This window comes from Pelobates fuscus, chromosome 5 (assembly GCF_036172605.1).
Source record: "Pelobates fuscus isolate aPelFus1 chromosome 5, aPelFus1.pri, whole genome shotgun sequence".
Taxonomy (NCBI): domain Eukaryota; kingdom Metazoa; phylum Chordata; class Amphibia; order Anura; family Pelobatidae; genus Pelobates; species Pelobates fuscus.
In genome coordinates this window covers 269839300-269865832 of record NC_086321.1, presented here as the reverse complement: position 1 = coordinate 269865832, position 26533 = coordinate 269839300, and the positions used below count along the sequence as shown (strand labels likewise).

At 44.9% G+C, this 26533-nt stretch overlaps 1 protein-coding gene across 1 annotated transcript in view; it reads right to left on the bottom strand.

Moving 5' to 3' along the window:
- Positions 1-17987: 17987 nt before the first annotated feature.
- ANP32B (acidic nuclear phosphoprotein 32 family member B) overlaps positions 17988-26533 on the bottom strand; it is a 59215-nt gene continuing 50669 nt past the window's right edge. Inside the window, exons 5-7 of the mRNA XM_063455286.1 lie at positions 24692-24819; positions 20243-20312; positions 17988-18739 (exon numbers count right to left, since the gene is read on the bottom strand). Of these exons, the coding sequence (XP_063311356.1) occupies positions 18666-18739; positions 20243-20312; positions 24692-24819 (272 nt within the window). The 3' untranslated portion in view covers positions 17988-18665. The remainder of the gene's footprint in view (positions 18740-20242; positions 20313-24691; positions 24820-26533) is intronic.

Here is a 26533-nt window from a genome sequence, read left to right as displayed (position 1 = left end):
GGGGGGTGACTGAGGGAGGGGGTGAGAGAGTGACTGAGGGGTGGTGACAGGGTGAGGGGGGGTGACTGGTGACAGGGTGACTGAGGGGGTGTGACAGGGTAACTGAGGGAGGGGGTGAGAGGGTAACTGAGGGAGGGGGTGAGAGGGTAACTGAGGGAGGGGGTGAGAGGGTGACTGGGGGGGTGACAGGGTGACTGAGGGAGGGGGTGAGAGGGTGACTGGGGGGGTGACAGGGTGACTGAGGGGGGGTGACAGGGTGACTGAGGGAGGGGGTGACAGGGTGAGGGGGGTGACAGGGTGAGGGGGGTGACAGGGTGAGGGGGGTGACTGGTGACAGGGTGACTGAGGGGGATGACTGGTGACAGGGTGACTGAGTGGGGGGGTGACAGGGTGACTAAGTGGGGGGTGACAGGGTGACTGAGGGAGGGGGTGAGAGGGTGACTGAGGGAGGGGGTGACAGGGTGAGGGGGGTGACAGGGTGACTGAGGGGGGTGACTGGTGACAGGGTGACTGAGGGGGGTGACTGAGGGAGGGGGTGACAGGGTGACTGGTGACAGGGTGACTGAGGGGGGTGACTGAGGGAGGGGGTGAGAGTGACTGAGGGGTGGTGACAGGGTGAGGGGGGGTGACTGGTGACAGAGGGGGGTGACAGGGTAACTGAGGGAGGGGGTGAGAGGGTGACTGGGGGGTGACAGGGTGACTGAGGGAGGGGGTGACAGGGTGACTGAGGGAGGGGGTGACAGGGTGACTGAGGGAGGGGGTGACTGAGGGGGGTGACAGGGTGAGGGGGGGTGACTGAGGGGGATGACTGGTGACAGGGTGACTGAGGGAGGGGTTGAGAGGGTGATCAGGGTGAGGGTGACTAAGTGGGGGGGGGTGGTGACAGGGTGACTGAGTGGGGGGGTGACAGGGTGACTGAGGGAGGGGGTGACAGGGTGACTGAGGGAGGGGGTGAGAGGGTGACTGAGGGAGGGGGTGAGAGGGTGACTGAGGGAGGGGGTGAGAGGGTGACTGAGGGAGGGGGTGACAGGGTGATTGAGGGGGTGACAGGGTGACAGGGTGAGGGGGGGTGACAGGGTGACTGAGGGAGGGGGTGACAGGGTGATTGAGGGGGTGACAGGGTGAGGGGGTGACAGGGTGATTGAGGGGGGTGACAAGGTGACTGAGGGAGGGGGTGACAGGGTGAGGTGACTGAGGGAGGGGGTGACAGGGTGATTGAGGGGGGTGACAGGGTGACTGAGGGAGGGGGTGACAGGGTGAGGGGGGGTGACTGAGGGAGGGGGTGACAGGGTGATTGAGGGGGTGACAGGGTGAGGGGGTGACAGGGTGATTGAGGGGGGTGACAAGGTGACTGAGGGAGGGGGTGACAGGGTGAGGTGACTGAGGGAGGGGGTGACAGGGTGATTGAGGGGGGTGACAGGGTGACTGAGGGAGGGGGTGACAGGGTGAGGGAGGGGTGACAGGGTGACTGAGGGAGGGGGTGAGAGGGTGACTGAGGGAGGGGGTGAGGGTGAATTTACAATAATATTTTCTTACCATGATTCAATGGCTGTCTCTCTCCATCCCAGGCAGTGCAGGAGGTGCAGGCAGAGTGGCCGCAGGGGAGAAACCTGGCAGAATGCACGCTCTGCGCCCCCTGCTGGCACACTCCATAACAACCTCCCTGGTGCTCAGTGATGACTCAGAACACAGGCTGGGAATCCCCTCCCTGTGCTCTGACTCACTCACTGAGCGCCTGAGCCGCGAGGGAGAGGACGACCAGCAGGAGGTACAGAGTGTGGCACCCCCCTACTGGATGGCACCCGGGGCGGACCGCCCCCCCCTTAGTACGCCACTGCGTCTGACGTATCTGACGTACTGACGTCTCCCTCCGTTTCCAGGGTGATGGTTCAGCTTCTTTGGGGGAACCAATGGATAAGAGGTTGGATTCTGATCTTTCTAAGATATATTCGGCGGGTCTTACGGCAGTATCCAGAGCCATGAAAAGTTAGGTGAGAGACCTGGATACAGATGTGGAGAGAGGAATAAAGAGAACAGACCTCAGAGATGCTATCTGTGATCTTAGGATAGCTATTGAATTTGTCGCACTAGCAGCTCTGGAGATCACCAGGATCTTCTCACGCACCATGGCTCTCTCGGATTCAGGGAATCTCTCTGTTTCATTACCTAGACAACCTACTATTGGTAGCACCAAACGTCCAGATGGTGGTACTACACAGGAATTTTGTGCTATCAAAACTTCATTGATTCGGCTGGTTGGTGGATCTACAGAAGAGCAGCCTCATTCCATCCCAGAGGATTACGTTTCTGGGGCGAATTTCGACACTCTCCACAACTCTCTCTCTCTTTCACAAGAAATTATACAGAGGATTTTATGCTTCAGCTACAAGATTTTACACCTTCATATGATAACAGCAAGGAAATACTGTCACGATTCGGGGAACCCAACACGCTAACACACACACACACAGAAAAGGTGCAGTACTGGACATTAGAGTGGCCGGGCTAAGCACCAGAAGACAGAATAACGAGAAACAAGCCGAGGTCAAAGGGTAGGAGAAAGTCACAAAGTCAGATTAACAAGCCAGAGAGTACGTAACCAGAAACACAAGTTCAGTAGCAATACTTGCAAGCAAAGACCACAACAGGGCAGGGAGGAACAGGAAAGGTAACTATTTAAACCATAAGGTTAATTCTGATTGGATAATTTCCAATCAGAATTAACAATCACACGTGGGAAATATCTAAACCTCCCACTGTGATTGAGGCACTGTGCCTTTAACGCCGGGTCAGGTGACTGACCCCGGCGTGCCATATATTGGGCGGTCTCCCAGCGTGCAGCGTCATGCATGCTGCCGCTGGGGGACGTGGAGGAAGACGCGGGCGGCATCCGAGGCTGGAGGGATGCCGCTCGCCGAGCCCACGTGGAGGAGGGGACCGCGGACGGCTGGAGGGTGAGTACTGCGAGCGGAGTGCAGCCTCCCCTCGCAGCCGCCCGCGGGATCCCGACATTACCCCCCCTCGAAGACCGCCCAGAGGGCGGGAAGCAGAAGGCTTCAAAGGAAATCGGGCATGAAAGGAGCGGACCAAAGAGGGAGCGTGCAGATCAGAGCTCGAAACCCAAGACCGCTCCTCAGGGCCGTACCCCTTCCAATCCACCAGATATTGCAGCCGACCCCTAGAAACACAAGAGTCGAGAAGGGCAGCCACCTCGTACACGTCACTAGAGACAGCGCGAGGGGAAACGGGCCGCCCGAGGGGACGAGAGAACCGGTTACACAGCAAGGGCCTCAAAAGCGAGACGTGAAACGTGTTCGGAATACGCATGGAAGGAGGCAGGTCAAGGGATTAGGAAACGGGGTTAACCCTACGTAACACCTTGTAGGGACCAAGAAATCTGGGAGCAAATTTCATCGAGGAAACCTTGAGACGGAGGTTCTTGGAGGACAACCATACCCTATCACCCGGAACATAAGAAGGGGCCGCAACCCTACGGCGATCAGCAAACTTCTTCTGAGCAGCTGCTGAACGAGACAGCGCAACATGGACCTGTTCCCACATCTTCCGCAAAGAGGCGAGGTGCTGGTCCAAGGCGGGCATTCCCTTGTCGGAGAACGCACCGGGAAGGACAGAAGGCCGAAACCCATAAGCAACCTCAAAAGGACTTAAGCCAGTAGACGAATGAGACACCATATTCCTGGCAAATTCAGCCCACGGAAGGAGGCGGGACCAGTCGTCTTGGTGCGCATTAGTGAAGAAGCGCAAATACAATTCCACAGACTGATTAGCATGTTCGGCCGCACCATTAGATTGCGGGTGATAGGAGGAAGTGAACGACAAGGAGACCCCCATCTCAGCACAAAAGCCCCTCCAAAACCGAGAGACAAATTGAGGGCCCCTGTCAGATACGATATCCTGAGGTACCCCATGCAAACGGAACACTTCTTTGGCAAACACCTGAGCTAGCTGAACCGCAGAAGGCAGTTTCTTAAGCGGAATAAAGTGCGCCATTTTAGAGAACCTATCCGTCACAGTCAATATCACTGTCTGACCATCAGAAAGAGGAAGGTCTACAATGAAATCCATGGATAAGTGTGTCCACGGTTTCTTGGGTATAGAAAGAGGCATAAGTAGACCCTGGGGTCTCACATTAGGGGACTTATACTGTGTACAGACCCGACAAGCCTGTACAAAATCCACTACGTCTCGCTTAAGTAAAGGCCACCAGAACTGTTGAAGGAGGCCCTTATAGGTTTTGGTAACCCCCGGATGACCAGCAGTTTTGGCGGTGTGAAATAAAGTTAACAACTTTTTTCTGTCATTTGCTTTAACGTATAGTTTGCCAACCGGCGTCTCAGGGGGTGCTTGGGTTTGGTATGTCTTAATACTATCAAGGAAAGGAGACGAAACAACCAAACGGGTAGCAGCTATTATCTGAGACGCAGGTACAATAGGTACAGGAGTCGGGTTAACAAATTCTAACGGTTCATGCTGTCGAGAGATAGCGTCAGCTTTGGCATTACGGCAACCAGGTCTATAGGTAATAACGTATTGGAAGCGTGAAAGAAATAGAGACCATCTAGCCTGCCGGGCAGATAACCTTCTAGCATCAGCTATATAGGAGAGGTTCTTATGATCTGTTATAACCATAATTTTGGGTCTAGAACCCTCCAATAAGTACCTCCATTCCTTAAAAGCTAACACAATAGCTAATAGTTCCCTGTTCCCAACATCGTAATTCTTTTCTGGATCAGACAACCTCTTAGAAAAGTAACAACAGGGATGGAGGGGTTTGTCATACGACAACCTCTGTGACAGTACAAAGGGAAGAGAAGGATTAGGGTGGTACAGCACTGGAGCAGAGGCAAATGCCTTCTTTTTTTTTTTTTTTTTTATTCTTTATTTTTGGTCGTGACTTGCAAAGAAACGATCATTAGACGTTACAGTGACACGGCTTACGCAGAAGCCCCTAGTAGCAAAGGAAAAAAAAAAAAGAATACAGGTTGTCAGGTATCTTGCAACATGGCTTACGCAGAAGCCAAAACATGTACACAGTGGAACAGGCTCATTCTGGCATAGTTACGGGTGCATACTTGGTTCGCTCTGTGTGTCAAGGGGGGCGGCTGTGTCGGCCGCAACACCCGAAGGCATCTCGGTCGGCAGCCCCGTTAGGGCCTGTGCAGAAGTCCGCTGCCCCATTCCCACACCACTCTGCTGCATATGAATTCAGTTATGACGTATGCCAACGACCTCATGGTACATAGTTTCTGTGGTGTTTCCAGTGTTCACTGCAACATACTGTACGGTCACTGTTATATTTTAATACTTTAAAAACTGCAAAACTGTGTGGAGAAGTTGAAACACCTAACCTGAAACGCGGAGGAGAGGGAAGGGCAGGGAGTGTGGGAAAAAGGGGGCCAGGTAGATGCCTGGGCCTGTCTCCTCTTGATCGGCTCCAAGCAAAGTAAGGGGCCGCGCTAGTTGGTAGTGAGGGTCTTACTAGGGATCCAACCATGGCCCTTGAGCCCCCGGCCCAGCCCGCGTATGCACTCAGTTACCCCGTGCATGTCAATTCGGTCAACCTCCTTCTCGGTGGGGTACTTCTGTCGGGAATTGCAGCCGGTTCGGCCTACAGGCCGAGACATACCAATAAGGGAGGAGGCAGTGGCCCCAGGTGGGGGGGGGAGGAGAGGCAGGGGGGGGAGGGGAAGAAGGGAAGGGGGGTGGGGCCCTCTGTCGGGAGACGGCAGGGGCCAGCAGGAAAAGAGAAATGGGGGTAGTCTCCGTCCCCGGGCGGGGATGTGGAGTGCGGGCTCACGGGTTAATGTATGCCTCCCATGGTTCCCAGACCCTGAGAAAGTGTGTGTATGTGTCCCTCACCTGCGCAGTGAGCTTGTCCCTGAGGAATGCTTCCTTGATGTTACCTATAACTCTGTCCAATGGTGGCGTGTCTACCTGGAGCCACGTTTGCGCCAAAGCGCGTCTGGCCGCCAAGTTGATTTTGTTCACTAGCTTCTGTTCCCTGGGTGGGTGATTGTCGATAGGTTTGGCTAGGAGACACGTCCAGGGGTCTGGTCTAATCGGTTGGTGGAGTATGTCTGTCAGGAGTTTAGTTACTTGTTCCCAGTATAGGGAGGCATTAGGGCACGTCCACCACATGTGGAGGTAAGTACCCTTGGCTCCACAGCCTCTCCAGCAGACATCTGAGGGCGTTTTCCCCATTCTGTGTAGCTTCACTGGGGTGGTGTACCACCTCATCAGTGTTTTGTAGCACTGCTCTTGGTGAATGACACAGATTGAGGATTTGGCCGCTGCCTCCCATATATCTTGCCAGTCCCCACTGTCAAGGGTTTGTTGGAGTTCGGCCTCCCATTGTAGTATATAGGAGGGTGTGTGGGAGTCTTTTGTGGGTGCACTTAATTGCTCGTAGAGGCGAGTGATGAGGCCGTCACGTGGTCCGTCAGACATACATAACGCCTCATAGAATGTGGGCTTTGCCCTGGCCGCTACCGCTATTTCGGGTTTCTTGGCAAAGTCCCTGAGTTGGAGATAGCGAAAATAGTCTTTATTGGTTAGTGGGGCCCTCGTTTTGAGGTTGTCAAAGGTGTGAAATGAACCGTCCTGGAACAGATGACAGGAGCGCTGTACACCCGTATTCTCAAGGCCTCGAAAGTCTCTAGGGGTCATACCTGGTGGAAACGCTTTGTTACGGAGATAGGGTGTCAATGGCGAGACAGAGTGCGTGAGGGCATATTTGTGTGCAGTTGCATTCCAGGTCCGAATCGAGTTATGGATGGCAGGGCAGGAGGTGCGAATCTCCGGGCGGTCGGGCTTCGGGACCCACATCCAAAACTGGGGGAGATCAGTACTCATGAGGTGCGTTTCTAGGTCAACCCATCGATGTGTGTCAGATGGTGAGTGCCATTCTATAATTTGCGCTAAGTGGGCTGCCAAGTAGTATAGGTGGAGGTGTGGGAGCCCCAGTCCCCCCCTGCCCTTCGGGGTGTATAGTGTGTCTTGCTACTCTGTGTCTCTTTCCAGCCCAGATGAAGTTGTCTATTGCAGTTTGTAGGGGTGTAAGGTCAGATTTAGTCACGGCGACCGGCAATGCCTGGAAGATGAAAAGGAGGCGTGGGAGGAGGTTCATTTTAATGGCATGCAGCCTACCCAGCCATGAGATGGGCCTATCATGTCATCTATCCAAGTCCCGCCGTAGCGCCGCGATCATTCTCTGGTGATTTTCCTTATACAGGTCCTCGTAGGTTGGCGTGAGCCTAACCCCCAAGTATTTAATGGGTTGTGTGCTAATCTTCAAGGCTATCGTCTGCTGCAGCCATTGAATGTCCGCCTCAGTCAGCCCTATCGGCATGCCGACAGATTTGTAAATATTGATTTTGTATCCAGATACCTGGTGATAACTGTTGAGGATCCCTAGTACGTGGGGGATGGTGGTTCAAGGGCTTGTGACAGTGAGCAAGATGTCGTCGGCATAAGCCGATATTTTACATTCTTCGGTGGCCACCCGCACTCCCCGGATCTCCGGGTTTGTGCGTATGAGGTGTAATAGGGGCTCCAGGGCTAAGATAAAGAGGAGGGGGGAGAGGGGGCAGCCTTGGCGGGTGCCATTCCTCAATTCAAAGGGGGGCGAGTGGACCCCTGGGATTGATATTTGCGCTCTCGGGGAGGTGTAAAGTGCCTTTGTCGCCGTTATGAACGCGGCGGGGAGGTGCATTGCCTCTAGTAGAGCAAACATGTAGGGCCATTGTATCCTGTCGAACGCCTTCTCTGCGTCCAGGGAAAGGACCAGAGAAGGAGCTCGCGACTTGCCCGCCCACCACACTATGTCCACCGCCCGTCTAGTGTTACCATAGAGTTGTCTGTTGGGGACAAAACCCACTTGGTCCGCGTGGACCAGTTTGGGAAGGATGAGGTTAAGTCTAGTCGCCAAGATCTTCGCATAGACTTTAAGGTCAAAATTTATAAGGGAGATGGGGTGGTAGTTTGCCACATTCGTGGCATCCCTATCGGGTTTGGGGATCAGGACTATATCTGCTGTGGCTAGGTCGGCGTTGGGCTGGTCGTCTTCCGTCCAGGTCTTGTACATCGCGGCTAGGCGGGGGATCAATAGCTCCCTGAAGGTTTTATAGTAGGAGGCGTCGAACCCATCTGGGCCTGGGGCTTTCCCTCCTTTAAGGGCTGTGATTGGCCTGTCTATTTCATCATTTTCTATCGGCGCGCCTAAGGGCGCGGTGCTATGCGTCGGTAGGAGTGGAAGGTTGGCTTTCCGCAGAAATTCTGTAATTTGAGCTATGTGTGTTCTGTTCTCAAAGGTAAGGGCTGGGGAGTGGTTGTACACTTGGGCGTAGAATTTGGTGAATTCTTCGCTAACGTCCTTAGGGCTATTGAGGATACGTCCCTGTGTGTCTTTAATGACTGCGATGCTTGACGTCGTACGCTTAGGTCTAAGGGCTCGCGCTAATAATGTGTCCATTTTTTTTGCGTTTTCGTAGAAAAAACGCTTAGTGCGGACCATGTCTCTACTGACATCATCTAGCATAAGCTCTCTGAGTTGGCGCCTGATGTCTGTTAATTCTCTAATCGTGTGTGGGGTGGCTCCCGGATTTTTTGATTTCTTCAGCCAGATAGCCTTTAACGTCCGCAATGGACTGAAGGATGGCGTTGGAATATTCCTCAGGTGGGCTATCTGGTGCCCGGGGTGGGTCCCCTCGGTGAGACGCGCTCGTGACCGCGTTCAGGCCGCGTGTAGCAGGCCTCTGGGCCGCAAACATGTCCACCACGGACGGAGCGTCGCTGGTGCCTCGTTTTTTGAGCGATTTGCGGTTAGACATTGGCCGCAGCAAGAGGGGAGTCCAGGGCTAAGCCTACAGCTCAAGGGTCGGGGCTGGTGCCGGTTACAGTGCTTTATTAGGGCGCTGGGGTGCGGAGTACTCGCTCTATACGGCCATCTTCGCTGGCATCCAGACCACGCCCCGCAAATGCCTTCTTCAGAGTTTTGAAGGCCTTAAGGGCTTCAGGAGTCCAAACCCTAGGGTGTAGACCTTTTTTGGTCAGCTTCGTTATAGGAGAGATAAGTGGTGAAAAGTTTTTTATAAATTTCCTATAATAGTTGGCAAATCCTATAAAAAGCTGGATAGCCTTCAGTCCTTGGGGAAGTGGCCAGGACAGTATGGCTTCCAATTTAGCAGGATCCATACTGAAACCCGGTTCAGTAATTATATATCCAAGGAATTGCACAGAGGTCTGATCGAATAAACATTTTTCTAACTTACAATAGAGTCCGTTCTGTAATAACTTTTTGAGCACCATCCTAACATGGTTATGGTGTGACTTCAAATCAGGAGAATACACAAGTATGTCGTCAAGGTACACCACGGCACAGGCATGCAATAGATCCCTAAGGACATAATTTATGAGGTCCTGAACCACAGCAGGAGCATTACACAGTCCAAAAGGCATGACCAGATATTCGTAATGCCCACTGCGCATATTGAACGCTGTCTTCCACTCGTCATTCTCCTTTATACGGACAAGGTTATAAGCCCCCCTGAGGTCTAATTTGGTGAAGTACTTAGAACCTTTAACACGATCAAACAACTCAGTGATGAGGGGGATAGGGTAGGCGTTTTTTATCGTTATATTGTTCAGACCCCTGTAGTCTATACATGGCCTCAAATCGCCCTCCTTCTTTGCCACAAAGAAGAAACCAGCACCAGCAGGGGAGGAGGACCTTCTAATAAAACCTTTATTTAGGGATTCCCGTATGTACTCCTCCATGATCTGGTTTTCTTTCTCAGAAAGAGTGTAGACCTTGCCCCTAGGAGGCATAGTATCCGGTAACAGGTTTATGGCACAGTCATATTCACAATGTGTAGTTAGCTTATCTGCCTCCCTTTTTTTCAAAAACCAAGGCAAGGTCTGCATATACAGAAGGGACAGAAACCGAAAGTGGTTTAGCCGTGGGCACGTTGAGTAAACAAACAGGACGTACATGAGCCATACAGTCTCGTTGACAAGATTCCCCCCAGGAGAGTATATCTAAACAACCCCAATCAAGTACAGGGTTGTGTTTAATTAACCAGGGAAAACCCAGAACGATGGAGGCAGTAGGAGAGTCAATAATTTGGAAGGTTAACCTTTCCTTGTGCAAAGCACCCACAGACATAACTATTTCCTGGGTTTCATGGGTCACCAGAGGTTTCTCAAGTGGTCTACCATCTATGGCCTCAACGTGGGTCTCAAAAGGGTGTGGCCTTTCGGATCAAAGTCAGGGCTGCGGTTTTGGCAAAGTTCTCATCCATAAGGTTGTCTGCCGCACCTGAATCGATCAAGGCTTTGGTTGTTGTAGTGTTTTTATTGACCAAAAGAGAAACCGTAATAAACGGTCTGGAGATGGACACATGAGGGGAAAAAGTCATAACACCCGAGGCCGACCCCTCTCTAGTCCTTAGGTGCTGCAGTTTCCCTGTACTTTAGGACAGGCATTACAGTGGTGCCCCCTCTTCCCACAATAAAGGCATAACCCCTCCCTTCTACGGTACGCTCTTTCGGCCTCAGTTAACCCCGTAGCACCCAATTGCATGGGTTCAGGGGATGGTTGCCTAGGAGCGGGTAACGCTAGTAGTGCAGTACTGGGTAGAGCAGGTAACACCCGTGTATCCAGCCGTCTTTGACTACGCCTCTCTCTAATACGGTTATAAATAAGAATCATATAGTCTATAACATCATCTAGAAGAACAGGTAATTCCCTGGATGCTATTAAGCGGCCAAACCCTCCTGAAAGGCTGTTACGAGGGTGTCATTATTCCAAACCACTTCAGCTGCTAGAGTGCGGAATTCGATAGTGTAATCCGCTACAGATCTGTTACCCTGTCGGACCCTAAGCAGAGCTTTGCCAGCAGAAGCAACCCTACCGGGTTGATCAAACGTGCATTTGAAAGCTGTCAGAAAATCTGCAAAGTACATAGGAGCCGTATTCTCCCACATGGGGTTGGCCCATGCTAAAGCTCTCCCGGACAAGTGGTTTATCAAAAAGGCGATTTTAGATCTGTCAGTGGGATAGGAATGTGGATTCATCACCAAATGGATGTCAATTTGGTTGAGGAAACCACGACACAATGCTGGGTCACCGCTGTAGCGATGTGGCGGCGTCATATGAACTACATGAGCAGGAACGGGTACTGGAGTGGGAATGGGTTCGGGTACAGCAGCAGCAGCCTCCTGAACGGCAGGCTGCAAGTGTGCAGCACGAGCCAGTATGGTTTGCAAAGCTTGAGCAAACTGATCCATACGGTGGTCCAGGCCATCCATTCTCGCCTCCTGATTAACTAGGAGCTGTGGTATGTCAGCAGGTTCCATTATGGCCCTGTTGTAATGTCACGATTCGGGGAACGCAACACGCTAACACACACACACAGAAAAGGTGCAGTACCGGACCTTAGAGTGGCCAGGCTAAGCACACAGAGAATAGTCAGGAGACAAGCCGAGTAAGGGGAACCAGAAGACAGAATAACGAGAAACAAGCCGAGGTCAAAGGGTAGGAGAAAGTCACAAAGTCAGATTAACAAGCCAGAGAGTACGTAACCAGAAACACAAGTTCAGTAGCAATACTAGCAAGCAAAGACCACAACAGGGCAGGGAGGAACAGGAAAGGTAACTATTTAAACCATAAGGTTAATTCTGATTGGATAATTTCCAATCAGAATTAACAATCACACGTGGGAGATATCTAAACCTCCCACTGTGATTGAGGCACTGTGCCTTTAACGCCGGGTCAGGTGACTGACCCCGGCGTGTCATATATTGGGCGGTCTCCCAGCGTGCAGCGTCATGCATGCTGTCGCTGGGGGACGTGGAGGAAGACTCAGGCGGCATCCGAGGCTGAAGGGATGCCGCTCGCCGAGCCCACGTGGAGGAGGGGACCGTGGACGGCTGGAGGGTAAGTACTGCGAGCGGAGTGCAGCCTCCCCTCGCAGCCGCCCGCGGGATCCCGACAAATACTCGCAACTTCTGAGCAATCTAACTTCTTCTATAGGACTTGTCAGGTGGGCCCAATGGCACCTCAGAGTTCCTCAGAGGTCATTCCTGAACCAGTTCAACCGGTGGGTTATGGATTGGAATCAACCCTTGAAGATCTCTCCGTTGGTAAAGATGCACCTGGCCTGGTGGCTAAGAAAGGAGAATTTGGAAAGAGGATTCCGTTTGTTAGAACCCAATTGGGTCCTATTAACGACAGATTCCAGCGCTCATGGCTGGGGTGCCTACTGTCAGGACCAGATGACTCAAGGGCGATGGAACAGACAGGAGTTGGTTCTTCCGGGAAATGTTTTGGAATTACGTGCCATCCACAGAGCACTTATACACTTCAAGGAGATCCTGAAGAACAGGTGGATACGAGTCCAGTCCGACAACCAGGCGGCGGTAGCCTATGTCTCTCATCAAGGCAGAACTCGCAGCCAACTGTTGATGAGGGAACTACAGCCCATCATGTGTTGGTGTCAGAAGAATATTCAGGGTATTTCTGCAGTACACCTCCCAGGGATTCAGAATACCATGGCAGACTACCTGAGCCGTGTGACAATAGACAAGAGCGAGTGGCATCTAAGCCCTGAAGTATTTCAGGAGCTGTCTTTAATCTAGGGAACTCCACAGATAGACCTCATGAAAGCGGCCCAGAACACCCAGGTCGAAGCATTCTTCTCGAGAATGGTCGATCACAGAGCCAGGGGTCAGGATGCTCTATTCCAACCTTGGAGGTTCACTCTGGCCTATGTGTTCCCTCCTATACCCCTCTGAAGAAGATTCAGAAGGAGAAGGTAGAGGTCATCGTTATCCTACCATTCTGGCCCCGGTTCCCTATGACGAGACGGATGAGTCCGGAACCCCCGAGGGAACTACCAGTCCAGGCAGATTTACTATCCCAGGGACCGCTGCTACACCCAAACCCTCTAACCCTCAAGTTGAGGGCTTGGAGATTGAGCGGGAAGCTCTGATGAATGCTGGCATGCCTGAGATCTCATAAGATATCCACTTCCTCCACATATTATAGGATTTGGCATGCCTTTGTTTGCTGAGCACAAGAACATCAGGTGGTGATTAAACCCCTGGCCTTATCTTCAGTGCTCTGTTTCCTTCAGGCTAGCCTTGATAAGGGCTTTAGCTACAACACTCTGAAGGTCCATGTATCAGCTCTATCCGCTTTGTCAGGTACTCTAGAACCATTGGTCATACGTTTCCTTAAAGCAGCGATGAAGATCTGGCCTCCTCTTAAGGTATTTCTGCCGGCATGGGACCTACCTCTGGTCTTGAAGGCCATGACTAGGTTACCGTTTGAACCACTAGACCAGGTTCCATTGATGGTACTTACTCGAAAGGTACTCCTGTTGGTGGCAGTTACTTCCGCACGAAGGATATGTGAACTCCAGGCATTGTCCTGCGAAACACCATATACGAGGGTTCTTCAGGACCGGTTGGTCCTCAGACCAGTCCCGGTATTTCTACCTAAAGTGGTATCCATGTTCCACTTGAACCAGAAGATTGTTCTGCCATCCTTCTATGCAAATCCCTCTTCTCCAGAAGAAGAAATTTGGCACACACTGGATGTGGTTCGAGCATTGTCTCTCTATCTGGAGAAGACCAGCCCCTTCCGCAGGTCGTCCAGACTTTTTGTATTGCCTATTGGCCACAGGCAGGGTGAAGCTCTCTCTACCTTTACGTTGAGACAATGGGTGGTATCGGGCATCTCAAGTTCTTATAAGTACTTATCGCTGCCGGTTCCTACTGGTATCAGGGCTTACTCTACTCGTGCTATCTCAGCATCTTGGGCTTCTGTGGCAAATGCTTCTACAGATGATATTTGTAAAGCAGGCACTTGGTCTTCAGCTAACACTTTCATCCAACATTACAAGCTGGATGTTAAAGCTACAGTGGACTCTCATTTTGGTCATCAAGTCCTTAATTCAGTTCACTCATCTCTACACTCATAATTTGTATATTTGTATTTATCTTCATTAAATCTTTTTTGCATCCATTATGTCTCATGTTTCCCTCCCTATGAGCTTGGGTACTCCCATGTGTATATGCGGCCATGATTAGCCTGGAAAATGTATTCATACTTACCGTAATTTTCTTTTCCTGGCTATTATTCATGGCAGCATATACTGCCCGCCCTTAGGGATCTAGATCTGCTGTAAGAGCTTGTTAACTGACTGAGGAACTCCTCTCTGGATCCTCCTTTATAAGAATTTGTTTAAATCATGTCCTATTGGCTGTAAGGGGAGGAGCTAACCCATTTGTATATGCTGCCCTGAATAATAGCCAGGAAAAGAAAATTACGGTAATTATGAATACATTTTCCATTCTACTTACATATATATATATATATATATATATATATATATATATATATATATATATATATATATATATATATATATAAATTTTAAAATAGAGTTAGAACGAAATTACACATATATATAATTTGTTTTTTAACATACTTGCATATATATTTATTTTATAAATTGATCCAATAAAGGTAAAGCGAGAATATTGAAAAAGAACTATATATGCTCTGCAGTTTTTTTTTTCTTTTTAACTAGCTTATTGACTTTTCTGTTTATTTACTTTCTCCACCGTTCACTTTGGCTGTTCATGACACCCTACACACACCCCCTCCCCCCCCCCCTTCTCTAACATCAGTTGTGTTAAGAGTTGCACTCTATCAGATTGATCAGTATTGCTGAAAAACTCTTGAAAGCTTGTCTTTTAAATATTGTTAGTCCAATAAAAAAGTACATACTGCAATACGCTGGTATCTTGTCTACTGGACTAACACGACTAATCCAATCTACACTCATATATATACATATATTAAAACATTTTTAAAAAGCAGGAGATGAGATTACAGGTGCCAGGATCTGGGAGCTGTAGAGGAGTCCCCGCACTGGAAACGAGACGAGCAATATTTATTTTACTTAATTTTTACACTGCAAAAAAGGTGGACAGAAGGGAACCTACAGTCTCAAAATAACATTTTGTTGACTATAGGTTACCTTTAACATACAATTGAAGCTTTATTGTACAATTTTTTTTTTACCCCTTCTGGGTACAAATGGAGTAATTTCTGCAACTGGCCAGGATGGGGGATCTGTCTGTAGTGTCTTCTCTGCCAATATGCCTAGGGACTGGAGAAAAGCTGGTGCTTCAGACAGGTGTGTCATCATGCGTGGCTTGCCCGCCTTATCAAACAGTATTCGGCGTGGGCCCTACTTGTAGGGGATAAAGTGCTCCTGCAGTAGCCGGGTAACTTGCTTGAGGAATCATCGCCATATTAAGGTATGTCTGGAAATGTCCCGGAAAAATATCAGCTGTGCCCCCTCAAACTACACTGTGAGAGAGCATCTCACAGCTCCCATGATTGCCCCACGGTCAGGGTCCTGGTTCAGTTTCAGCAGAATGTCTCTGGGTACGTCTTGAGCTGCATTCAAAGCTTTTCGGAATAAGGAGTCTACCACTATTTGTTTTGCCTGTTTGGGTATTAGCAGTGTGGCAATGAGCCTGTTCCTGCAATCGTTTCCGGTACTCTCCGGATTCTTAAATTTCGTGCTCTGGCCCTGTCCTGCATGGTGGCTATCTGCGTCTGTTGGTCTGCGCATTGTCTCTGTAGCGCTCCTATAACAGTATCCGTGGCAGATAGTGCAAGCAGTGGAGGAAGGCATTGAATGCACCAAGCTAGCACAGTCAGTTGGCTTAGATACTGCCCCGCGGACCAGAGCCATATCCACATTGAACAGTCTTGATTTCTATATTTAGTGCCCTGATATTTGCTTTAGTCAATGGAGCAGAATCCTCCAATTCTGCAGCTGTCTGTAGTGCTGAGCGTAGCCGAGATGGAGGAAAGAAGTCAGCGGTGGCACTATCATCATCAGACAACATGCATGTGTAGGCCCCAGCCAGCACCATTTGGCCGATTCCGGCTGCGGTGTCGTGCGGATAAAGTCCCCTATAATCGCTGGATTCTGAGACTGGGTCTGCTCGTTGCTTCTTGGTCTTTTCCCCCCCATATCGCTGGGCATCTGGCTGGTACCCTCGTAGAGAGATAGCAGGGCCAGTGACTTATTAGCCCGGTATATCGGGGTAAGCTCACAGAGAGGTCTCTATGTGCGTCCAACTCATACAGGCGCTGGCTAATAATTTTTTTATTTCCACATTAATTATGCTTTTGAAAACTCTGAAAATGTAAAAAAATACAATAAAAATGAATATTCATGCCAAGATCCTTTGCTGGGATGCTTACGTTTAGCTCCAATCCGGTTTCTCCGGATCATTTTTGAGAGGTTTCTACACATTTAAATTGGAGTTCACCTGTGGCCAACTCAATTTGACATGGTTTGAAAAGGCATACACATGTCTATATAAATGTCTCACAGATGTAGATGCATGTCAGAGCAAAAACTAACCCATGAGGTCAAAGGACCTGCCTGCAGTGTTCCGAGAGGATTGTGTTGATGCACAGATCTGGGGAAGACAACAAAAACAATGGCTTCATCGAAGGTTCCTAAGAGCACAGTGGCCCCCATAATGCCTAAATGGAAGCCATTTGAAACAACCAAAAATCTTCTTAAAGCTGGGCGCACAGCTAAATTGAGCAGGGGAGAAGGGTCTTGGGTAATAGATGACCAAGAACCCCCCAGATACTCTGGGTGAGATACCTCCAGAAGGGCAACCATCACTGCAACACTCCATCAACCTAGCCTTTACGGCAGCCTGGCCAGAAGAAATCTCTCCTCAATGCAGGACACATAAAGCCTGTTTGGAATTATTAAAAAAAAAAAAAAACTCCGGTGGTAGCCTTATGCTTTTGGGGCAGCAGCAGGGACTGAAGACTGGTCAGGGTTATACTTTATAAACTTAGTCCAGAGCACTCAGGCCCTCACACTGGGCAATTACCTTTAGCACAAGGCTAAGACAGTGTAAGAATGTCTTAGGGGCAACTCTGTTAATGTCCTTGAGTGATCCAGTCAGTGTCCAGACTTGTACTCAATCAAACATAAGATAGACCTGAAAATGGCTGTGCATCGGTACCCATAACAGACAGCGCTTGAGAAGATCTGCAGAGATAAATGTCTGAAACTAACCCAACAAAACGTTTGTCACATCTTTCCCAAAAACACAAGATGGTAATCGCTGCCAAAGTACAGAGTGAAGGGTCTGATTCCTTATGTCAGCGTGATATTTTTGCATTTTTTGTTTCAAGTGACATTATAGTCACCAAAACAACTTCAGCTAAATGAAGTAATTTTGGTGTATAGATCATGTCCCTGCAGTCTCACTGCTCAATTCTCTGCCATTTATGAGTTAAATCACTTTTATTTCGCTAGGCGGTAAATGACACAGCCTGTGTGAAAAGAAAATTGTTTCATTGTCAATCAGATGTTACTTACTTTAAAAGTTTTTATCTCCTGCTCTGTAAATTGAGCTTTAAATCACACACAAAGCTCCTGCAGGGTCTAGCCAGCTATTAGCATAGCAGGAGATAATACATTCTAAATTAAACATAATTTGCAATAAAGGAAATGTAAACATGATTTAACTAATAAATTGCATAGCTTTTGTCATGAATGCATTTTACACCAATTTGTTACATGCATTTAAAACATATATGCTTTTCTCAACAGAATTTTAGTGTGTCTGTGTGTGATGTGATGTCAAATAGGAAATTCTACGTTGCACTGCATTTTAAATTATACGGGTACCATAACTTAAACAAAGAAAAATATGTCATAAGGAATATAAGCTCAAGTGTTCAATTATGCTGAAAATATAAGCAAAAAAATAATCATATTACATTGTAAACTTTAATATATAAACATTTATTCTATAAATTGTACGTTATATTGGATTCATTCAGTGGGACTACACCATTAAAATAATTTAAATTCTCATTCAGAAACGTAAACATACAACTAGAGTTTACCAAATAGCAACATGTTTATTTCACTCATGTTCTTAAAAAATACTTTATCATCTGTAGTTGTCGCAAAAAACATCCTACTATAAAAAAATATTGAACTGTTAGAAAAAAAAAAAGAAAAAAGGAAAATAAAAAAAGCAAAGCATGAAAAACAGACCCAAAATGTTAAGATTTTATTTACAAAGGTATTTTTTTCTTCTTTTTTTTTTTTCCGTTGTTGTACAGAAAGTAAAAATGGTGCTTCAACCTCTATTTAACAGGTAGCCATTGACAATCATGACTCACCAATTACACCCTCAGTGTTCTAACTCAGAAACCCTTCAGAACCCCAACATAATAGTAAAAGCATTGACCAAGTTTGTTTAGCTGAAAGTTTGGTATATATTTTATCTATATATATATATTTTTTTTGCTTTTTGAAACTTAAGTATAAACCATGTTGTAAGCTTCCAGTAGGGGTTTATTGGCTGTAGGAATGTCACAGTAACGACTCTTTGGCTTCTGGGTGTTCAAGGATGGGGGCTTGTTTAATTGCTACAACGTTTTTGCAACCTGTATATCAGCTCGATTATTGGAAATCCATGTGTGGGGCCAGTTTAAATCAATACTGCATTATCCATTAAGGTCCTTTTTTCATTTTTTTTCTTCCTTTTTTTGCTCTCCTTTTGTCCATCCTCTAGTCCTCCTCTTCTTCACCATCATCATCTGTGTCTCTCTTCCTTTTTTCTCCCTTTTTAGGTTCATCTTCGTCTACAGAACCAAAAACAGACCTCATTAGCGGAGAAGTAGACAGGATATGTAGCAATTTCCATATGCAGTTGAAAAAAAAATAATTGCATGTGTAATGCTTTAACTGGGAAGCAGGCAAACTTACATATTTTGAACATGTATTTTTAAAAGTATAAATTCAAAAGAAAAACCTAGTGACTTTCTCGAAACAGTGAATTGTTTGGCCTAAAAATATCCTCTGGTGAATTCTAAATGGGTTTAGCTGGTAGCATTGACAAGTTTAGCCTAAAGGGACACTTTAGTCACAAGAACTACAGCTTAATGTAGAGGTTCTGGTGTATATTGCCTGTCCCTGCAGGCCTTTTAAAGTAAACACTGCCTTTTCAGAGAAAAGGCACTGATGGTTAAACTACTGCTAGTTCATGGTCTTCATTATGTACCATTTCCACTATGCACCATATAAAATTCTGAAACAAGTTTTGCATATTAGACAGATCTATGGTTTTAGTTTGTAAAAACAAGTTGTTTTTTTTAGTTTAAATATGGTTAGTGGTGGGGTCTTTCTTTGGCAGCAAAAACTTCAAAATCTTCTTCTCTGTGATCACAGCATTTTGCCCTTGCTGAATCCTGCCAGCTATAACTTTCAGAACTAACTCCACCTTGGAAGCCATTACAGTGAACATTTAGCAAAAGGAAGTGACACAGGCAGGACACCAGCAGGAATGGTGTGGAGATGGAGAAGAGAACACAAACTAAAAGGACCAGTAACCCTCTGTACAGTGGCTAACTCAAAACCCATGCTTATAATGTGTAATCAGTTTATAGCATTTTTAAATGTGAATTTCTACGATAAACCAAATAATAGGTGGACATGTTTGTCTTCCTACATATATCAGTTTACCTGCTGTAACTACTTCATCTCATTGAAGTGGTTATAGTGCCTAAAGTCAACTGGCACCATTCTTCCACTCAGTGTTAAACTGTTTTTAATGTTTTAATGCTAAGCAAGAGTTTCAAGCAGCCCAATCCCCCTGTGCTTCATGGGCTAATGAGCCTCAGCCTGAGCAGCATTAGGCAGCTGTGATTGGCCAGTGTGTCTGCTGACCACTTTAAGCATATCAGAGAGACCATTGCTGGTATGAATTGGTATCACTAGAAGGAAAGGTGTATTCTTTACCTTAGCTAAACCTATAGCAGGCTGTGGGTGGCCAGCGGCCCTTATTTATCATTAGACTGCTTGAAATGGTGCCTACAGTGCATTTAAAACCAAATTGTGACAACATGTCCACATTTTAAGAGCAATCATTCACATCTTGCTGTAATGCGCTAACAACTTTTAAATTTATTATTTCTCTCTAGTGCAGAGTGTTAAAAAAGTGTATTTGCCAACTTTATTCAATGTGAGTCAGGAGTCTAAGTGTTGTTGCACCAAATATCTGGTCATACTGACAAATTGAATCATGTATTTTTTTTTTTTTTTTTATCTGGTATATCTACTTCTATAATTTATGGATCTACACCAACCTTCATCATCATCTTCCTCTTCGTCTTCTTCCTCCTCGTCTACTTCTCCGTCATGACCAAAATCTTCTTCCTAAAGAAAGATGAAAAGGAGTAACTGGCTTATATTCTTAAGGAAGTCCTAATAAGAGCCAAAGTTGTACTAGAAACGATTAGACCAGTAATTCTTAATCCGTGGATCATGACCTAAAATTGTTTCCCCTGCTATTAAAGGAGGCACATCACTCTTCAACACCCAGACAACTACCAAAAAAAACCTAAAAATTACTAAAATGAGAATTCAAAACGGAATTTCAAATTCAAGTCCAGAGTACCCAAACTAAACATAGTGGAATGAAATTCCAAGATCAAAATAGTTAAACTGGAATTCTCCCTGCAAGTTATTTTCTGTAGCAGCGCTGCCTTCCTCAGAGAAATCCATTGTCTATCAAGGATATCTTGAAAAAAAAAAACAGGCAGAACAAAAATTGCATAAATATATAAATATATATACACACACACATGACTGGTCTACACGGACAAAAAGGGAGAGAAGTAACCTCTGCTTAAGGCAGAAAAATAGGCATTTCGTAACATCTTAATGAAATACTCATATTGACTGTGTTGAAATTTCATTTTAATCAAAGTATATACGGAGACAAAATAGGGACTACTTTGTCTCAGTAATTTTCCTTCCGGTGACACTAGGCAGAGCTACCGCCATCAAGCAGCGTCAATCCCACAGTTGTCACCAACGACGGCTGTAGGGAATTGGCTATGTCTAAACCTGCATGCACGAGAGTACAGCAGTGACGACTGCCCTGGGTCAGGAGAAGGGTTTGATTGTTAAGGCGTGCTATGTCGCCTTACAGCGATAAAGCCCTCCATTTGTAGGGTGGCAGAGCATGTCCTTTGTTGGAAAGGGGTTAAGAAACACATGGTTTGTCTGTCACTGGTGACATGCAATGCCTCAGTAGAAGCAGCATGATCCTCCATTTTATTTACTTTTTAACAACACTGAACAAGCCAACTGATGGGTGACTTGCTTTGTATATTCATAATCTAGGTCCCCGTCCAAAAAGTTTAACAACAAAAAGTACATATTTGCAAAAGTGCACAAGCCAAGGTATTGCAAGTGTGGTATGTCCAGTCTTTTTTAGTAGCCACTTAGTCACAAACACTGGCCAAAGTTGGCGTTCATATTTGTTTTTGTGTGAAAAAAAGCAAAAAACTAATATTTGGCCAGTGTTTGTGACTACGTGGCTACTAAAAATGAATGGAGATACCCCATTTGCAATACCTTGTCTACTTTTGCAAATGGTATGCAATCATGGGGGTAATTCTCATTCCTGAGCTACCATACGCTCTCAAAGGCAACATTACCAAACCAGCAAATTTCAATGTGAAAAAAATGAAATGCAAGCCTTATATTTGACTCTAACTTTCCAAAACACACACACACACACAAAAAAAAAATAACATGGGGGGTACGGTTATACTTGGGAAACACAAACATAAGTGTTTCAAAACAGTAAAACATATTACAACAATAATATCGTCAGTAAAAGTGCCGTTCGTGTGTGAAAAATGCAAAAAACTTCACTTTTACTGAAACTATCATTGTTGTAATACAATTTATCATTTCGAAACACTAATATTTGTGTTTAGCAAAGTCTCCTGAGTAAAACAGTACCCCCCATGTACAGGTTTATGGTGTCTTGGAAAGTTACAGGATTAAAATTCTCTGCACTTTCTGCCTGGGTTGTCAGGCATGTCAATCAAATTTTAATTAAGTAAATCACATAATTATGTTAAAAGATTACTTAAATATAAACGTAGAATTTTTATATATACACATATATATGTATTTAAATTCTACGTGTATACTTATGTAATCAATTATATATATTTGCGGTTATTTGTATTTTATATATAGATATATATAGAATGTAATTCTAAGTGTATTGTGTTACATATATATGTAAAATATATGTCTTGAAAAAAGTCCCAAGTGGACCGAAACGTCGACACTATGTAATCAACTTTTGAAGCTTGAATAAAGGGCACATTTTTGGCAACAGTATCGAGTCCTGTGAGTGCACTTCCAACAAGGTATTAGAGATGTATATTTATATATATATATATATATATATATTTAATAATTTATTTATTAGTCTGTTTAGCTATATATAAGCAAACATTTGGAAATGTATTTTTTTGTGCTGAATTGATCCTGATGAAAGCCACAAGCAGTGGCTGAAACGTTGATGACAGCAACTATGTTTTAAGATGTTGGCATAAAGAAGAATTATTTTACTACTATAACAGACCGTGAGTGCAAGCCTTTTTTCATTATATATATATATAAAATAACAAAATACAGTTAGAATGAAATTATATATGAATATATCATTTTTAAAAAAAATTTTTATTGTATTTATTCATATATATATATATATATATATATATATATATATATATATATATATATATATATATCTTAATTAAGTGTATTTTAATACTAATATATGTACTTAAATTATTAAAATACACTACGTATGACGCTATATATAAATTTTAATTTATTTTAACATGTTCAATTATGCTTTTTTTTTTTTACACCTCCCACCAGCAGGGGAACTGTGACAGCCCAGGCAGCCCTCCTCCAGCAAATCAGGCCCCCGGGGGCCATGTGATCAATCTCAAAGAGTGATCACATAGCCCCCTATAGCTGGCTGTGGATCTTTTGTTAGGTTTGTTAACCAACATATTATTCAACATACCATCACAAATAATAACAAAATACAGTTAGAATGAAATTATATATGAATATATAATTTATTTTTATTAAAATGTTATTGTATTTATTCTTGTAATTATACATAGATATATATATTTATCATAATACTAATATATGTACTTATATTATTAATACACTACGTATGATGCTATATTTATATATATATATATATATATATATATATATATATATATATATATATATATATATATATATATATATATATATATATATATATATATATATATATATATATATATATATCCATCAATGAAGAGGAGCACTCAGAAGGACTTTTACAATCGTGAATTTATTATTCAAATAGTTTTACATCAGCATGTAAATCCTATGATTCAACGTTTCGACCCCTCAGGGTCTTTTTCAAGAACAATTTACAAGTGAACTAAACATGTAATATATAGGAATGAAAACAGTGCACTCACCAATCTCGTGTGTGTAGCCGCCCATTCAAACCCGGAAGTGTCACGAAACCAGCCCCACGTGGTTTCCATAGCGTGCGTCAGTACGTGTGACGTAATTAGCGTCGTTGCTAGGTGATATTTTGTCAACAATGCTATATTCGTGTATACTAGCAACCAGACTTGGTAATGTGTTCTAAAGAAGTACTTCTTTAGAACACATTACCAAGTCTGGTTGCTAGTATACACGAATATAGCATTGTTGACAAAATATCACCTAGCAACGACGCTAATTACGTCACACGTACTGACGCACGCTATGGAAACCACGTGGGGCTGGTTTCGTGACACTTCCGGGTTTGAATGGGCGGCTACACACACGAGATTGGTGAGTGCACTGTTTTCATTCCTATATATTACATGTTTAGTTCACTTGTAAATTGTTCTTGAAAAAGACCCTGAGGGGTCGAAACGTTGAATCATAGGATTTACATGCTGATGTAAAACTATTTGAATAATAAATTCACGATTGTAAAAGTCCTTCTGAGTGCTCCTCTTCATTGATGGATATATATACGACGCTGGAAGCACCGGAGGCAAGCTTTATCTATACACCATTCAGGGGTGAGTGCCTAAAGGATTATTTCGTTTATATATATATATATATATATATATATATATATATATACATACATAAAATTTATTTTAACATGTTTAATTATTTTTATTTATATTTTACACCTCCCACCAGCAGGGGGACTGTGACAGCCCAGACAGTCCCTCTGCTGGCAGATCCACAGCAAGCTATAGGGGGCCATGTGATCACTCTTTGAGAGCTATCACATGGACCCCGGTGGTCTGATTTGCTGGAGGAGGGCTGCCTGTGCTGTCAGGCAGTCCTCCCGAAGAGGATTGTGGCAGAGGTAAGTAGATGGAGGCTCCACGGGCTGAAAGCCGTTACGGTGTTCTATGCTGCCGCAACAGCTTTAAAGCCCATTTAAATGGGGACGGCATAGAACGCCGTAACGGCGATAAAGGGTTAAACAAAACAGCACACCAGGATTATTCCTCCTAAAATGGATCAACATCAACAACATGATCTCAAAAGATCAGATTGGATCCATATCATATGTGTAAGATAGGTAGTTTGCCTATAAGGTTTACTTTACCAAAATAGTCTAGAGACAATCACCATTTTAAATATGCTAAATGCAATATACATGAAATGCATAGATAAAATAATATTTTATGAACCTCTTCTCCACTGGCATCTTCCTCATCGTCTTCTTCTCCAACTTCTTCCTCATCATCATCCTCGTCTTCTTCCTCATCTACATCATCCTCCTCTTCACCTTCCTCTTCGTCTTCTTCCTCTTCCCCTTCTGGGGAAAAAAAATAAACAAACATGAGACCACCAGATCTCTTCTTTTAAAAGGATATTTAAACAATGTTATTGGTGTCTGGTTACAAGCACTGAAAACTAAAACTATAGGCTCAAGTGCAACTGTTATGGTACACGCGTCACTAAATTTAAGGGGAGAAACATTTAATCAATTTACTTCGATTTTTCTGTCAATCTAGATGAATATTGTATTGGAGAGGAGGTTGCCACTCTTTCTGACGCAGATGTGCTAGAAAAGAATCCCATGTATTCGTGTCATGGGGAAGAACCCTACTTAGGGAAGACTTTCAAATCGATGGAGAGGAAGCAAGTATTAAGTTCATAAACAGAGCCATATATTTCTGTCAAAGGATATATTCACAATGGTAAATCAATAAAAGTGAATCTGTCAGTCAAAGAACCTCCCCTTCAAACAAAAACAAACATTTTCTTTCAAAAATAATTACTTAGCACTCCGAATAATATCAGTGGTAATATCATTACAGATGACCAACAAGATATACAGACTAAACCAATATATATATTTTATACTTTTTTTTTGTTTCGTCTCCCTGTATGTTATATCATACCATATCAGGGAGTGGCGTGCAGGATTTCAGTCTAATAAATGGGTGCTTTGTTTCTTTTTCTTTTATCTACACAGCCTGCCTTTTAGGCTATCTATAATTAGGAATTTGAACCCATAGGAGTTCGAACAACACAGTATTTAGAACACAGCTTTAAAATTTGCAGTTTTAGTGGGCAAGTATGAAAGGGTTCACTTTCTAACGGTACAAGATACACTTGTACCTATAGTGGAGCACTAAAGTGCAAAAATATGGGGAATGACTTACCCCCGATTATAACAGGTATATATAGTACAAAATTCAGTACATAAAAAAACAAAAGAACACAAATATAGTGCAGATGGTAAAAAAGTATTAATAATTCAAGACAATTAAAGGGGCAGTTAGCCTGAAGTACTCCAATTGGTTGAACTTAACTACAGCTGCTACAAATGGAGTGTCTTTATGCTATTTAAGATGGCAGATTCCTGAGACGGACTAACAGCTGACCGAAGAAGCTCAGAGGAGAGTGAAAAGCGTATTGGATATCCAAATACATTACAGTATTTATTTAATTTACTGTTTTTAACTTTTTTGTTAATAAATGGTTTTATTATTTTAAGATATCTTATCCAGCCACAGGAATCTTCATTTTGGGGAAGTGCCCACCCCTCTATAGTGGCACTACACCTATATACCTTAATGCCAGGACCTTTGGCTCTAGATAACGTGAGCTCAATATCTACCTTATATTGGTTATTGATTTGATTGACATACTACACCATATTGGTCTTTCTTTCTCTTTATTGGAGGATATATCTATATGAAGGAGTGGTGTGATGCTGCCCTAAGAGCATAGCCGCCTGATATACGGAACCAATGTATATAGGCTCCATTATTGAATTACTGATACATTTTTACCATCTGCACCATATTTGTGTTCTTTTGCGATCTCCTGGGTGCTCACAGAGTGGATGATTCGGCTGTCATGGTCATTATTGGTAACAAAGACAAAGTTAGCGCAAGATTGAGGACCCAGAGAATTAGGAAGTAATCTTGAGAAGTGGATCTCCAATGTGGTATTTTTCGAGATACAGGGCCGGCGCGTCCTATAGGCGAAGTAGGCGGCCGTCTAAGGCCTTTCTTAAG